Below are 15,741 nucleotides of genomic sequence, written 5' to 3' on the forward strand. Positions count from 1 at the left end.
GGGAGGATTACTTGAGCTGGGGAGGTTGAGGCTGCAGTGAGCTGTGATCATGCCACTGCACTCCAGCCTAGGCAACAGAGTAAGACCCTGTCTCTAAAAAATTTTTAAAAATTTTTAAAGAGAAAAATTAGCAGTAAAATGGGAAATAATCATAAAAGAGTAACAATACAAAGTAAAAAGAATAACAATACAAATTATGCAGTTTTTCTGTTTTAAACTATATAGAAACGTTGAAGGAAATACACAGAATTGTGTATTAGCCATTAGTTAACTTCTAGGTAATATGATTTTGAGTAATTTTGTATTTTATAATTATCTGTTGAAAAAATAGTTTCGTAAAAGTGACAGTGTGACCTCATGGTAAAAAGCCAGGATGTAGTTAATTAGTGAATTCAGAATTCTGAGAATAGCATAATCAGTGAGAGTATGGTATTGGAGAAAGCTCTGGAGATTGTTGGAATTGAACCCTAGGCCCTGTCGAATTTATGTTTGTGATAGTGAGGGTGCTGTGGGAATGCATTCTAGGTAGTAAGAAGTATGCAGGTCAGAAGAATAGTACTGGAACTGCAGCAGTGTAGGAGAGACTTAAAATGGATGCCTGATTAGTGTATCTGTAAGGCTGATAGGGCCAGCTTGTGGTAATCTTTGAAAGTCTATATTGGTGGTGCTGCATATCTATGATGTATTTAAAGTTTTCAACAAAATTAGTGTTATTTGTCTGCTTTGGGGAGAGGTGATAGGATATAAGGATCAAGAGCATGGGCTTTGGTTTCAGACTAAGTTAAAAATCTGACTCTATCACGTATTATACATGTGACCTTGGGCAGGCTACTTAATACTCTATGTTCCCAGTTGTCATATCCATAAAACCGAGATGGTAATAAAATCTACTCCATAGGGTTGTTGTGAAGATTAAGTGCAGTGTATTGTACTTACTTGTATTACACCGTGCTTGGTGTGGGACCTGGCATTTGGTAAATATTCAACAAATGTTTGTGCTATCATTGTTGGAAAGAGAAAAGTTAGGATATAGGGACAATAGGTTTGAACCTTTTTTTTTTTTTTTTTGAGACAGAGCCTTGCTCTGTTGCCGAGGCTGGAGTGCAGTGCCACAATCTCGGCTCCCTGTAACCTCTGCCTCCTGGGTTCAAGTGATTCTCCTGCCTCAGCCTCCCGAGTAGCTGGGACCACAGGCGCATGCCACCACACCCGGCTAATTTTTTGTATTTTTAGTAGAGATGGGATTTCACCGTGTTAGCCAGGATGGTCTCGATCTCCTGACCTCATGATCTCCCTGCCTTGGCCTCCCAAAGTGCTGAGATTACAGGCATGAGCCACTGCGCCCAACCTCTTAAAAAAATTCAAAATGAAGGTGAGAACTTGCATCTAACTGTAAAGCACAAACTTTTCATCTTAATGTTTTTCTTAACCCATATGTTTACATTGTTTCCCTATATTGCCTTTTCCTTTTCTATTTTATCAAGCTCTTTTTGAGAACCATCGAAACTGTATTCCTTATAGTTATTAATGTGTTCCTATTTCAGACCCAAAATGCAACAGCTTCCTTTCTTGCAAACAGGAAATATTCTATTTCTTATATCTTTTAGATGAATCAGCTTTAGATAAAATAATAGAAAGATGCCTCAGGGATGATGATCATGGCTTGATGGAAGAATTCCAGCAATATTGTGGCAGCTCAGAGGAGGATCACGGTAATCAGGGAAATTCAAAAGGAAGAGTCACACAAAACAAAACTCTTGGGAGTGGCAGTAGGGGTAAGAAATTTGACCCAGATAAAAGCCCCTTTGGACATAATTTCAAAGAAACTTCAGACTTAATTAAACATCTGAGAGTCTACTTGAGGAAGAAATCTCGGAGGTATAATGAAAGCAAGAAACCCTTCAGTTTTCATTCAGACCTTGTTCTGAACCGCAAGGAGAAAACCGCCGGAGAAAAGTCACGGAAATCTAATGATGGTGGGAAAGTCCTGAGTCACTCTTCAGCTCTTACTGAACATCAGAAACGTCAGAAGATTCATTTGGGGGATAGGTCCCAAAAATGCAGTAAGTGTGGGATAATCTTTATTAGAAGATCAACTCTTTCTAGGAGAAAAACCCCTATGTGTGAGAAATGTCGGAAAGATTCATGTCAAGAAGCAGCCTTAAATAAAGATGAGGGAAATGAGACTGGAGAAAAAACTCATAAATGTAGTAAGTGTGGAAAAGCTTTTGGCTATAGCGCCTCACTCACCAAACATCGGAGAATTCACACTGGAGAAAAACCCTATATGTGTAATGAATGTGGAAAAGCTTTTAGTGATAGTTCATCGCTCACACCACATCATAGAACTCATAGTGGAGAGAAACCCTTCAAATGTGATGATTGTGGGAAAGGTTTCACCCTAAGTGCTCACCTCATTAAACATCAGAGAATTCATACTGGAGAAAAACCTTATAAATGTAAAGACTGTGGGAGACCCTTTAGTGACAGTTCATCTCTTATTCAACATCAGCGAATTCATACTGGAGAAAAACCCTATACATGTAGCAATTGTGGAAAGTCCTTCAGTCATAGCTCATCCCTTTCCAAACATCAGAGGATTCATACTGGAGAGAAACCCTATAAATGTGGCGAATGTGGAAAAGCCTTTAGGCAGAATTCATGCCTTACCCGACATCAGAGAATTCACACTGGAGAAAAACCGTATTTGTGTAATGATTGTGGAATGACTTTTAGCCATTTTACATCTGTGATTTATCATCAAAGACTTCATTCAGGAGAAAAACCCTACAAATGTAACCAGTGTGAGAAAGCCTTCCCAACCCATTCACTGCTTAGTCGTCATCAGAGAATTCATACTGGTGTAAAACCTTATAAATGTAAAGAATGTGGGAAGTCCTTCAGTCAGAGTTCATCTCTTAATGAGCACCACCGAATTCATACAGGAGAGAAACCCTATGAGTGTAACTATTGTGGTGCAACCTTTAGTCGAAGCTCAATCCTTGTAGAACACCTAAAAATTCATACTGGAAGGAGAGAATATGAATGTAACGAATGTGAGAAGACATTTAAAAGTAATTCAGGCCTCATTAGACATCGGGGATTTCACTCTGCAGAGTAATCCTGGAACTACGTTAAAGTGGGGGGAATTTAATTCAAATTGTCAGTTACTGAACCCCTGGGATGTAAACTTACAGTATTGATCAGTAGCTGCAACTTTCATAAATTGGCAATTAGGAAAAATATTCTTTTGCCCATTCATCCCTCTTCTTTTCAAGGATGGCAATGACTGGTAAACAGTAATTAGTTGGTAAAGTCACTGGAAAGGGAAGAATGCAAAATGATTCTGAGGCCAAACGAATTGGAAAAGCTCTTTTCTTCAGGGGATTTCTCTCTGATTTCTTCCACTACCATGTAGTGTGATGGAAAGAGAACTTGACTGCAGTCAGATAACTTGGATTCTGTCCCAGTTTACCAACCAACTTGCTGTATACACCTTGGACAAGTCATTTGACCTTTCAGAATTTTATTTTCGTCACCAGCAGAATGAAGGGATGGGACTAATGATTTTTGCCTTTTTTGGTTTTTTAGTTTTTGTTTTTTTGGTATTCATGATAATCTCTGAAGCTATGGACATAAGTTGTTTTTTTTTTTATTTGTCATTACTTTCAAATTTCTCTAGTAAAAAATACCAGTATTCAGGATGCTGGACTTCTTTTCTTTTCCTTTTTCTTTTTTTTTTCAATTTTTCTTTTTTGGGATGGAGTCTCACTATGTTGTCCAGACTGGTCTTGAACTCCTGGGCTCAAGTGATCCTTCCATCTCAGTTTCCTGAGTAGCTGACATTACGGGTACACTCCACCAAGCCTGGTTCCTAGGATGCTGGACTTCTAGCTTAGTGAGAATGCAGTATACTTTTTGAAAACTTTGTGCAGGAATCCCTCAAATGCTGTAACTAGGAATGGGTCAGTGAAGTTCAAATGACTTTTTCTTGAGGGAGTATTTTAATTGGACAAGGGAACTCTTTTTCTTTTGGGCATTGGCCAATGGGACTGGGAAGCCAGAGAGCTTGCACCTGAGCCATCTCAGCCATGAGAGTAACAGTCCTAGGAAAATAGATGGGGGCTGGGGGTAAGGAAATGTGCTGAAGACAGAGCTGTTCTGGATGGATTTTGGTTTGCAAAAATTCTACTTTAAAACAATTTTGCCTGTAGCAAGTACATTTTTTTGCAATTGGAGTGTAAACATTCTGTATGGCAACAGTTAAAAGCTGTTCTAACAATTTGCTTGGGGGGTGTGTGTGTGCATGTGCGTGTGTGTGTGTGTGTGTGTGTGTGTGTGTACATTGTTGCCACTATCTAAAATTAGGGCGTTTCATACTAAAAGCTTGTCTTAAAAAAATTATAAGGGCTAACAACACTGGGCTTATATTTCTGTAAAGCACTCAGCTTGTCCTGGGTAGCAGCTGCCACCTTTTGATGGGGAATCGACTTTCTGACTTAGCTAGTTCTCTCATGTATGTAACCTGACTTTCCCACTGTGTGAATGTTCTATTATAACCCCATTTGGAGAATAGATATAACCCCATTTGGAGAATAGATATAACCCCATTTGGAGAACAGATATAACCCCATTTGGAGAATAGATTCCCACGGTATGAATGTTCTATTATAACCCCATTTGGAGAATAGATACCCTAAAATCTAAAGAGCCCACTGATAGCAAGTAAAGTTCAGGGAATGAATGTAGAATTGATACAGAAAAAAGTTTCAGTTAAGTTTTCTTTTGTGAAATTAGACCTCAGAGTAATAGAATATACGGGTATTGGTGGATTATTCCTTATAAATTTCATTGGTGGAGTCTGAATAATAATTTCCAACAGAAAAAGGAACTTAAGGCCCTGAATGAGTGAGTTTTTGGCTTCAGGTCATAGGGTTCTGGAAGAACCCCATGGACTCAACAGTGGTCTAGAAATAAGTTCCTAAAGTTGAAATTGTAGGCAGCTCCTATAAAAAGAGAGCTAAACCAGAAAACTCTTGGCTTATGGAAGTAAAGTGATCCTTAATGCTGATCTTAGACTCAGGAACATTTACTGTGACTAATGTATGTAGGTGTGAAATGCTACCTCTGGGAGAAGGTTTTTGGTGCCTCCCCAACCCCAAGCCTGCAGTTTAAATATTGCTGTGTGATAAATAGGTCTGCATAGTTACTGCTAAGCAGACCAACGAATCATATTCTAGCCATGAAAGGAATATTTATTATGAGAATCATTCATAATGGTTTTAAGTTTTTTTCTGAAAAATATAATTTATAGAAAGAGTTGAAGAAATACGTAAAAGTCTTCAGAAGAGGCTTGTTCCAAGATGATTACTCTTAGACTCCCTAACATTCATAACAGTGTTTTATCCCAGTGTCCATTGGGAATCTGGAGTATAAACTTTTTTTTAAAGGAATTTATTGAGGTACAAATTACATATCATTAAAACCATTTCAAGTGTACAATTCAGTGAGTTTTAGTAAATATGCTGAGTTGTGCAACCATTACCATAATCCATTTTTTAGAACATCATCCAAATAAGATCCGTTATTCCAGTTTACAGTTAATCTCCCTTCCAACCTCTAATCCCAGGCACCCACTACTCAGTCTACTTTGTGTCTCTAGAGTTGTCTTTTTCTGTACATTTTATGTTATATGTGATCTTTCTGTGTTTTTTTCATTAATGTGTTTTAAGTTCATCCATGTTGTAACATACTAGTACTTTATTCCTTTTTATCATAAATAATATTACATTATGTGGATGCTTTGTGCATTCACTAGTTGAGGAGCATTTGAGGTTGTTCCAGTTTTTGCCTGGTAGGAATAATGCTGCTTTGAACATTGGTGCGCAAGTGTTTTGAACGTTAGTGTGCAAATCTTTGTGTGGACATGTTTTCATTTTTCTTAGGCAGTTGCCTGAGGGGAGTTGCTAGGTCATACAGTAAATTTTTGTTTTACTTTGTTAGGAAACTGCCAAATTGTTTTCCAAAGTGACCGCATTATTTTACATTCTGACTAGTAATTTGTGGGGGTTCCCATTTGTCTACAATCTTGCCAGTCATTGTTGTCTGTTTTTTAAAAATTATACCCATCCTAGTGTTTGAAATGATATTCCTTTGTGGTTTTAACTTTGATTTTCCTGATGGCGAATAATGTCAAAGCATCTTTTATGTGCTCTTCAGCCATTCATGTATCTTAGTGAAATGTTTATTCAGATTTTTTGTCCATTTAAAATTAGAGTTTGCTGATATTGTGTTGTAGTCCTTTTTATTCTGGATATAAGTCCTTTATCCAATATGAACTTTCTAAATACCATGTACTAGCTACAGAGGGCAGCCTCAAATTCTGTTGGATAATATTTATCAAAGTCTTGATTTCAGTGGTTAAGTCTGTATAATTGTCCGCAGGACATTCAGTCTGGCCCATCACCCAAATATTTAAATTCACTTTTGGATTAAGTCAGATTATCAAAAGGCTTTAAACATCTTTTGATTCATTATAAGATTGCTTTTATGAAGAGCACTGTGACACATTTTACTTTAAAATGAAGTCCTTGCTTTAAATAATGTTTCCTCTTAATGAGCTTGTATAAATTTTTTTCATGTCACAGGACAAGGCAAGGTTTTGGTCAATAAAGTCATTTTATTTATTTTCGAATTATTTTTTAATGTACTAAAATATATATAGCATAAAATTAACCATTTAAACACTTTTTGGTTATACAACTCAGTAGCATTTAGATAGATGCACATTTTGTGCAGTCATCACCACTATCTATCTCCAGAACTTTTTCATCATCCCAAACTGAAACTCTGTACTCCTTAAACAGTAACTCCCCATTTTCTCCTCCTCAGGCTCCTGGTAACCACTGTTCTACTTCCTGTCTGTACAAATTTGACTGTTCTAATTACTTGGTATGAATGAAATAATACAATATTTGCCCTTTTGTGTGTGGCTTATTCCACTTAGCATTAGGTTTTCAAGGTTCGGCCATGTTGAAGCACATATCAGAATTTAATTCCTTTTTAAGGCTGAATAATATTCCATTTTACTTGTATACCACATTTTGTTTATCCTTTTATCTGCCAATGGACATTGAAGGTGTTTCCACCATTTTGGCTATCAAGAATAACATTGCTGTAATCAATGGTGCTTTCTTTTAAGTATACACCTAGAAATGGAATTGCTGGATCTTATGATTCTATGTTTAACTTCTTGAGGAAGTGCAACTACACTATTTTAAATTCCCACCAGCTATGTACAAGGGTTTCAATATCCCCGCCCTTGCTAACACTTATTTTCTATTTCTTTTTTATAATAGACATCCTAATGGGTTTGAAGTGGCATCTTATTCTAGTTTTGTTCTGCATTTCCCTAGTGATTAGTGATGTTAACTCTCTTTTTATGTGCTTATTGATCATTTGTATCTCTTCTTTGGAGAAATGTTTATTGAAGTCCTTTGCCCATTTTTTAATTGGTTTTGTTGCCGTTGTTGTTTAGTTGTAGAAGTTCTTTATATATCCAGAATATTAAAGAACTTTTCAGATAAATGATTTGCAAATACTTTCTTCCATTCTGTATGGGTTGCCTTTTCATTCTGTTACTAATGCCCTTTGAAAAAAGGTTTTAATTTTGGTGAAGTTCAATTTTTCAATTTTTTGTTTTGTTCCCTGTGCTTTTCTGGTCATACCCAAGAAACCATGGCCAAATCCAATGTCATGAAGCTTTTCTCCTGTTCTAGGAGTTTTATAGTTTCAGGTCTTATGTTTAAGTCTTTTAACGATTTTGATTTTTATGTATGGTAAAGGGTCCATCTTCATTCTTTTGCATGCGAATATCCAGTTTTCCCAGCCCCATCTGTTGAAGAGACTATCCTTTCCACATCATGTATTCTTTGCACTCTTGTCAAAGATCATTTGACCATATATATGCATGTTTATTTCTGGCTGTCTACTCTGTTCCTTTGGTCTATATGTTTGTCTTTATGCCAGTACCATGCTATTTTGATTGCTCCAGTAATGTTCTGTAATCAGGATTACACTATGTTTCCTGTAGTACGTTTTTGAAATGAGGAAGTGTGAGGCCTCCAGCTTTGTTCTTTTCCAAATTGTTTTGGCTATTCGGGGGTCCTTAAGATTTCAAATGAATTTTAGGATGGTTTGTTTGTTTTTGTGGAAAATGGCATGGAGATTGGGCTTGCATTGAATTTGTAGATGGCTTTGGGTAATGTGGACATATTAACAATATCAAACATTACAGTCTGTGAACCCAAGGTGTCTTTCCATGTATTTGTGCCATCTTTAATTTTTTTCAGCAATGTGTTATAGTTGTGATTGTACAAGCCTTTTGCCTCCTTGGTCAAGTTTATTCTTGAGTGTTGTATTGTTTTTGATGCTGTTGTAAATGGGTCTTTGTTAGTGAAGCATAACTGAGTTTCGAGTGTTGATTTTGTATCTTGCAACTTTGCTGAATTTGTTTATTAGTCATAATAGTTTCTTGTGAAATTTTTGGGATTTTAAAATATAAGATTATGGCATCTGCAAATAGATAATTTTTCCTGCTTCCTAATTTGGATGGCTTTAACTTGCCAATTGCTCTGGCTAGGACTTCTAGTACTGTGTTGAATAGAAGTAGCAAGAGCAGGCATCTGTGCCTTTTCCTGAAATGCTTTCCATTTTATATCATTCTGTATGATGTTAGCTGTGGTCTTTTCATATTTGACCTTTATTATGTTAAGGTAATTTCCTTTTATTGATAAATTGTTTGAAGGACAGTTTTGCTGGATATAGAATTCTCAGTTGACAGTTTTTTTTTTTTCTTTCTGCACTAAGAGTATAACAACGCCACAGCCTTCTGGCTTCCAAGGTTTTTGATGAGTAATCAACAGTCTCACTGAGGATTTCTTTTATGTGATGATTTGAGGATTTCTTTTATGTGATGATTTGCTTCTCTCTTGATGCTTTTGAGATTCTCCTTTTGTCTTTGGATTTCAACAGCTTGATTATAACTTGTCTTGGTGTCTCTGTGGGGTGAGGGTAGGAGTCAATTGCAGTGCTTGTTGCCATAGTTCAGAACCTGCACCACAAAGACCCTTCCAGTTCTGTAGAATGGTTTATTGCTTTATTATCAGTGCAACAGAGAGTCACTGGAGGTTCTCTGTGTGTGTGAGTGTATAAATAAAGATTTAATTTTGTTTTGCTCTTTTGTTTTCCCCTCGGAATAGTTTATCAGATGAGAAATTTCTTGATCACTGGGGAGAAATATTTTACAATTCTGAAAACACACTGTCAAAATGCTTTTCATAAAATGTAGCATATTTTAGGGTTTCTCCCTTGTGTGGAAATGTTAGTGTCTATAATAAAGGTCTGAACTAAGAAAGCTTCTCTCAAGCCAGAACACATGTGAGGTTCTTCTGCTGAATGTATCTTTTGGTGCTCAGTAAGTTGTGATTTCTAAACAAAGTGTTTTTCACCCTGAGAAATTGGTGAGATGTCTCTCTCTCAGAGTCTTTTTTATGAAGTCTGATATTGAGAGGTTCTTCCAGGTTGGAGTCCTCAGGTCTCTCTCCCTTGTAGATTATCAGAGTGGGTCAATAATCTACAAGCTTTGCTAAACCTACCTGTAGCTCTTCTGGGGTGGCGGCGGTGGTGGTGGTGGTGGCAGCGGCAGGGTTCCCCGTTGATTTTCTAAATGTTTATAGTCCTTTTGTAAAGTGGACCTTTGCTTTCTAAGGTAATGGTGAATGATACATATTCCCTTCATTTTTCTGCTTTGAAGCTTCAATCTTCTTCATTTTCTCTTTTGATCTGTCAACACAATCGGAACCTTTACCTCTTTGAGCATCTTTAAGGCAGTTGCTTTAAAGTCTGTCTAGCGAGTCAATGTTTGGTCTTCCTCATGTCCATTTTTGGTTGGTTTATTTTGTGCCTTTGAATGGTCCATACTTGTTTCTTTGTATGCATTGTGATTGTTTTTGTTGACAACTAGACATTTGAATTTTATAATGTGGCAGCTCTGGAAATCAGATTATTCCTTTTTCCCCAGGGTTTATTTTTTGTTTTTTGTGTTGTGTGTTTTTTGTTTTCGTTTTTGTTTTACTGTCATAGGCTGTCTCTGTGCTAGGGATCAGCCTGTGTTGAATGCCTAAAGTTGTCTCAATTCTTTTCAGAACCTGCGTTTTTCCCTGGGCAGGGGCAATGACTTTCTGAATTCTCCTAGATACTCAGTTTTTTGAATGTCCAGAAAAACAGGTGTCATCCCTTTTTTCTCCTGGAAGCCACTTTAGCCAGTTGGGGGTTGGGAGAATGGTAGCTTGCTTCTTTGTCTGCTCTTTCTCTGTGATCAGAAGTAGATATCTGCAATCAGAACCCTGCTATTTGGAGGAAGTGGCCTTTATTGTCCACCCTGGCTGCAGCAAGCTGATCCAGAAATGTGGGGTTGTGTCTCCACAGCTGCCTGCCATGGAGTGGGTGGGGATGGGTAGCTGCTACTTCAGTGAAGGCTGAAATCCACCAATGTTAACTGCAATTTACCAGTCAGGATTTCCCCTAGAAGCTACAAGTGTTCAGATGGACTCATGTGCTCCCAAAATAATCACTTTAGGAACTTTCTGCCGATGTAATTATTATCTAGGTGGAGAGGTGGATTCCTGGGCCACTCTCTCCATGTCTTTGATTTTTCCTACTTTCTTGAAGATTTCTTCAACTTTATCTTCCAGCTCTACTATTAAATGTTGTGAATGTTTTTATCTCTGCTGTCATATTTTTATTTCCAAGTGCATTATCTGATTCTTTGTTCCTTTTTTCTAATTGGTTTTATTTCATAGGTGAAATATTTTTTCTCTGAGCATGTTAATTATAGTGTCTTTCTGTGTTATTCTGCTCCCTGCATTATCCCTGTTTCCTTTGAGTTGTTTTTACCTGTTTTCTGTCTCTCACACTGGAGGCTTTCCTGAAGCCTCTGGTGATCTTTGACTATTTATATTTAAGAGCAGGGCTCTAAAAAGCTGATTGGAAGGTGTTTTAGGTACTTCAGCACCATCCAGCAGTAATATAATGTGAGCCACATACATAATTTCAAATTTTCCAGTAGCCACTTTTAGAAAATAAAACAGGTAAAATTAAAAATGTATTTTGCTTCACCCAATATATCCATAATATTATTTCATTATGTAATCAATGTAAAAAATTATTGAGACATTTTGTTTTTTTGCACTATTTTTGAAATCTGGTATATAATGTGTTACAGCATGTCTAAATCTACACACAAAATTTTCATTTGTAATACGTAACTCACATTTAGATTTATAAAACGTAGAGTTGATAAGTAGATTCACGTAGTTCTTGCAAACATACTTTGTTGTTGTTCTAAATATACTTAATTTTCCAATAACTGAATCAAGTATCCAATTTTTTTTTTTTTTTTTTTTTTTTTTTTTTGAGATGGAGTCTCACTCTGTTGCCCAGGCTGGAGTGCAGTGGCGCGATCTCGGCCCACTGCAACCTCCGCCTCCTGGGTTCCAGCGATTCTCCTGCTTCAGCTTCCCCAGTAGCTGAGATTACTGATGCACACTGCCATGCCTGGCTAATTATTTTAGTAGAGGGGGGGTTTCACCGTGTTGCCCAGGCTGTTCTCCAAATCCTAAGCTCAGGCAATCTGCCTGTCTCGGCCTTCCGAAGTGCTGGGATTACAGGTGTGAACCGCCGCACACAACCCCAATTTTTTTTGATATTTGTATCCACATTAACAAAACTCTTATTAGAAAAATTCATTTAATATCTAGGCAAAATTATATCACTTTCAAAACTTTTTAAGTAAATTCAGTAATTCATATCAATTCAGTTTATTAGCATCAAATTTGATGAAGCATTGCATAAATGGAAACAAAACAGTTTATCAATACAACATCATTCTTCAGATTTTATTTTTTGCAGCCATTTATTAACATTTAAAATTTTCTGCATATTGACTCATTTGAAAAATATGTGAGTTATTCTGTTTTATTTGTATTATGAAATGTTTCTATTGTAAATAAATTACCTGTCTAGCCAGGTCACAAGTTTTTCCCATTTTAGGAGCTTCAAATTTAGCTTGTTCATATGCAGCGTGATATTAGGGAGAAAATGTGAATCACAGTGCTACTTTTTGTCTTTGATTGAATATTTGGTAACATTTCTTTTGTTTCAAGGAAATCTTGAATTGGATTTTCTAGTACAGGAAATCCTTATAAAATTCTTTTGTATGTCATCCAAGTAACATTGGTAAAGAAACAAGATCATTAGATACATTGCCTTTTTTTTTCAGAAGTTTCATAAACTGTTAGCATTCTATAGCTTTTGTGCATATATACTGAAGAATTATAACACATGTATCCATGACTCGTTTCTTGGAGTCTGCTTCAGAAAATTGAACACAAATATTTTCAGTATGTATCATGCAATAGAATAAAGCAATGAGGGAAAAGTTATCCTCTTGCTTTAAAATTCCAACATGGATGGTGTTTTGACTTAACTTAGCTGGAGTTCCATCGTTGTGATAGAAACTAACTTTTCTGTCTCTAACTGAAATTCTTTGACAGATGGAAGATTGTCAAAAATATCTGCCATGAGTTTCAGCCTTTAGGCAATGAATTCACATTTCATTGCCTTTACATGAATCGACATTGTAAATTTGGAGGTTCTTTGAGACAGAATATACCCAGAGTTTTCTTTGGGCAGTGTCTTATATCAAACAGTTAATCCAAGGCTAAAGAAAGATACTTGAAATTTTTCAAAATTTGAATTAATTGGTCTTTATTATTAAAATATAAATATTCTATTAGCAAAAATATATTTTGTTCATATATATCCAAGAGCAAAATTGTTTAATGATTTCACTGACATTTTCAGTTTTCGTGAATGTCTTTTAAGGTCTTTTCCTCATAATTTTCTAAATACGATAAAGTGATAATTTCTTCATCTCTCCATCTAAGGTTCTTTGTATATGCATGTGTAAGAAGCTATTTTATAGCTTGCCAGGTTTACAAACTCAGACCCTTTTAAAAGCTGTTTAAATTGTTTTGTTAGAAGTTTCACTCGCAGTTCATATGAGTAATTTTGTGTATTCTTTTTTGACTTACATTCACTAAATGGTTGCTAAAAATTACGTCTTAAATATTGTCTTAACTGTTATCTACTATGTATCTTTAACACTTTTGAATACAACAAACAGCTTTTCCATTTTGCTCTGCTGCAGTAAATTGCAATTGCCATTCATCATTAAATGTGCACTATACTGTCTTCTAGTCTTCTTTCTTGACTCTGCCAGTTGTAGTACCAGCTTCTGTATCTGCACTGAATTCTGCCTCAGTAATATGCCTTTGTTTAAAATTTAAATATTTTTTCATATTTTTAACCTAGAAAATAATTATAATGAAAATATTAAGTATCTCATTTTAGGATTCTGATTTACATAGGTATCACTGTAACTTGTGCTGTTTGCATAGGTATACTCTATCTTGTGCTATCTGCATAAAATATCCAAGTAAACACATTGTGATTTTACATCCGTGCATAGAAAAAAAATCATCTGAACTCAATCTGTTGATACTGACTAGATTGGTGACGTGTTTACGTGTAACACTAGTGATAATGCACGTTCCTGTACAAGCATTATAATACAACAGTGTCCTATGCAATGCAGTGGTTAAAGTGAATTGTAGTTCTATCAAAATAAAGATACGTTTAGTGGAAAAGTATTTGACTCTGCTTCTGTTTTTAAAATTGTGAAATGTGGCACTGTGTGCATTTCCATTTCTCACTAGCCTCAAGTGACTACCATATTAAGTTGCTGTACGCAATCCTAGCCACAGAGAACCCAAAAAATTGGAGTAGCTTAACTGAATGAAAGTTTATTCCCCAGGGGTCTTTCCAGCATTTTATTGCTTTCCCATATTTTGTAGTCATGCTGTGTGGAGCACATGACTTCCAACGTCCCAGAGGCAGGGAAAGGAAGAACTGGAGCATTGTGCAGTGTTTTTAAGCACTAGCCTAGAAAAAGCTGAGAACCACGGGTTTCAAACTAGGTGCCAAGGTTTCCCATTCCACTGTAGAGAGCTCACACGGGCTTTCCAGGATATTTTAAAATCTCGAGATTATCAAAACTACAACTATTGACATCACAAACTATTACTATTATGTTATTGGAATTAACTACTTAGCAAATGGAATTGGTAGTTAATGGGTTTTTTGTTTGTTTGCCTGGGAGCATTGTGGAAAAATGGCCATGGTACTACAGATCCTGCAACTAAGAAAGTTTGTGAACCTCTTAGAAGTCACTTCTCTTCCGTTGCCCAGAGATCAATCATATAACCCTAGCCTAACTTAAAGGGAGGCTTGAAATACAGCTTTCACCTCATTGTGGTGAGCTCATAGATTATTTCTACCACAGTCTGTTCTTTGGGTCACCAAACTCTTTCTTCCCACACATAATGGATACAGTAGCCCCCTTATCCATGGGGGATATGCTCCAAGACCCCGAGTGGATGCCTGCAACCTCAGATAGTACCAAACCCTGTGTGTTCTATGTTTTGTCAGTCTGATAACCAAGAAGGCTACTAAGTGACTAACAAGACAGGTAGTGTAGATGACATGGATATGCTGGACAAAGGGATAATCTCTGTCCTAGGAGGCATGGAGCAGGATGGCAAGAGGTTTCATCAAGCTGCTGAGAACAACACACAATTTAAAACTTAGGAATTGTTTATTTCTGGAATTTTCTATTTAAAATTTTGGGGCCAAGATTGATTGAGGGTAACTGAAACCATGGAAAGTGAAACTTTGAATAAGGGGAGACCACTGTATTTTACCCAAAGGAGACAATCCAAAGTCTAATCTGCTCAGGGTTTACAACTGAAGTCCAGGGTCTTTGAGTTAGACGCTTTGAGTGTGACCTACTTTTTGCCTTTGGGACCCTAAATGTCAGTGCCTGTTAATTTTTCTTTGAGAAGTATAATTTCTCCAGAGGTCTGCTCTATAATTTCCCCAGAGAAGGATGTTCTAGTCAGCATGGGGGATAATAAGTCTGGCTACCATTACTGGGGAGCAGGCAGAGGCACGCCACATGGTGGGATAGGAGTTGGAGTTCATCCCCTTTTATTCAGACTTCCACTTAGTATCCTGTTTTTAGTCTTCTATCTTATTTCTATCCTCCTCTAGGCCCAGGGTACCCAAGTTAATAGCCTATCAAGTTCTATTTGATAAAAGATAATGCCTGTCATTTCCTGTGGGAATTGTGGTGAATTGCTAATCACCTGGCAAAATAAGATAGGAGTGGCATTTTGAGCTCAAACTGTTCTATGCACATTTTCGAACTCTTTTTAGCCTCTGATTTCCTCCCTACTTCCAGAAAACCTGATGCCTCCACCTCCTAAATCTTTCCATATTTCATTAGTACTCCATCAGAAGGCAGTTGTGCTATTTTCTACTGTGCTCTGTTAATAAAATTTTTCCTCTAAACAGTATGTGTATTAGTCTGTTCTCACACTGCTATAAGGAACTACCTGAGACTGGGTTATTTATGAAGAAAAAAAAGCTTAATTGATTCACACTTCCACAGGCTATATAGGAAGCATGGCTGGGAGGCCTCAGGAAACTTAAAATCAAGGCAGAAGGGCAAAGGGGAAGCAAGCACATCTTCACATGGCAGCAGGGGAGAGCAAAAAGGGG

At 36.8% G+C, this 15,741-nt stretch overlaps 1 protein-coding gene across 2 annotated transcripts in view; it reads left to right on the forward strand.

Moving 5' to 3' along the window:
* ZNF483 (zinc finger protein 483) overlaps positions 1 to 13,769 on the forward strand; it is a 28,698-nt gene extending 14,929 nt beyond the window's left edge. For both annotated transcript variants that reach the window (XM_002820097.6, XM_054520441.2), the window contains exon 6: positions 1,608 to 13,769. In XM_002820097.6, coding sequence (XP_002820143.2) covers positions 1,608 to 3,121 — 1,514 coding nt within the window. In that variant the 3' untranslated portion in view covers positions 3,122 to 13,769. The remainder of the gene's footprint in view (positions 1 to 1,607) is intronic.
* The last annotated feature ends 1,972 nt before the right edge of the window (positions 13,770 to 15,741 follow it).

The sequence above is a fragment of the Pongo abelii genome, chromosome 13 (assembly GCF_028885655.2).
Source record: "Pongo abelii isolate AG06213 chromosome 13, NHGRI_mPonAbe1-v2.0_pri, whole genome shotgun sequence".
In the NCBI taxonomy this organism is placed as follows: Eukaryota; Metazoa; Chordata; class Mammalia; order Primates; family Hominidae; genus Pongo; species Pongo abelii.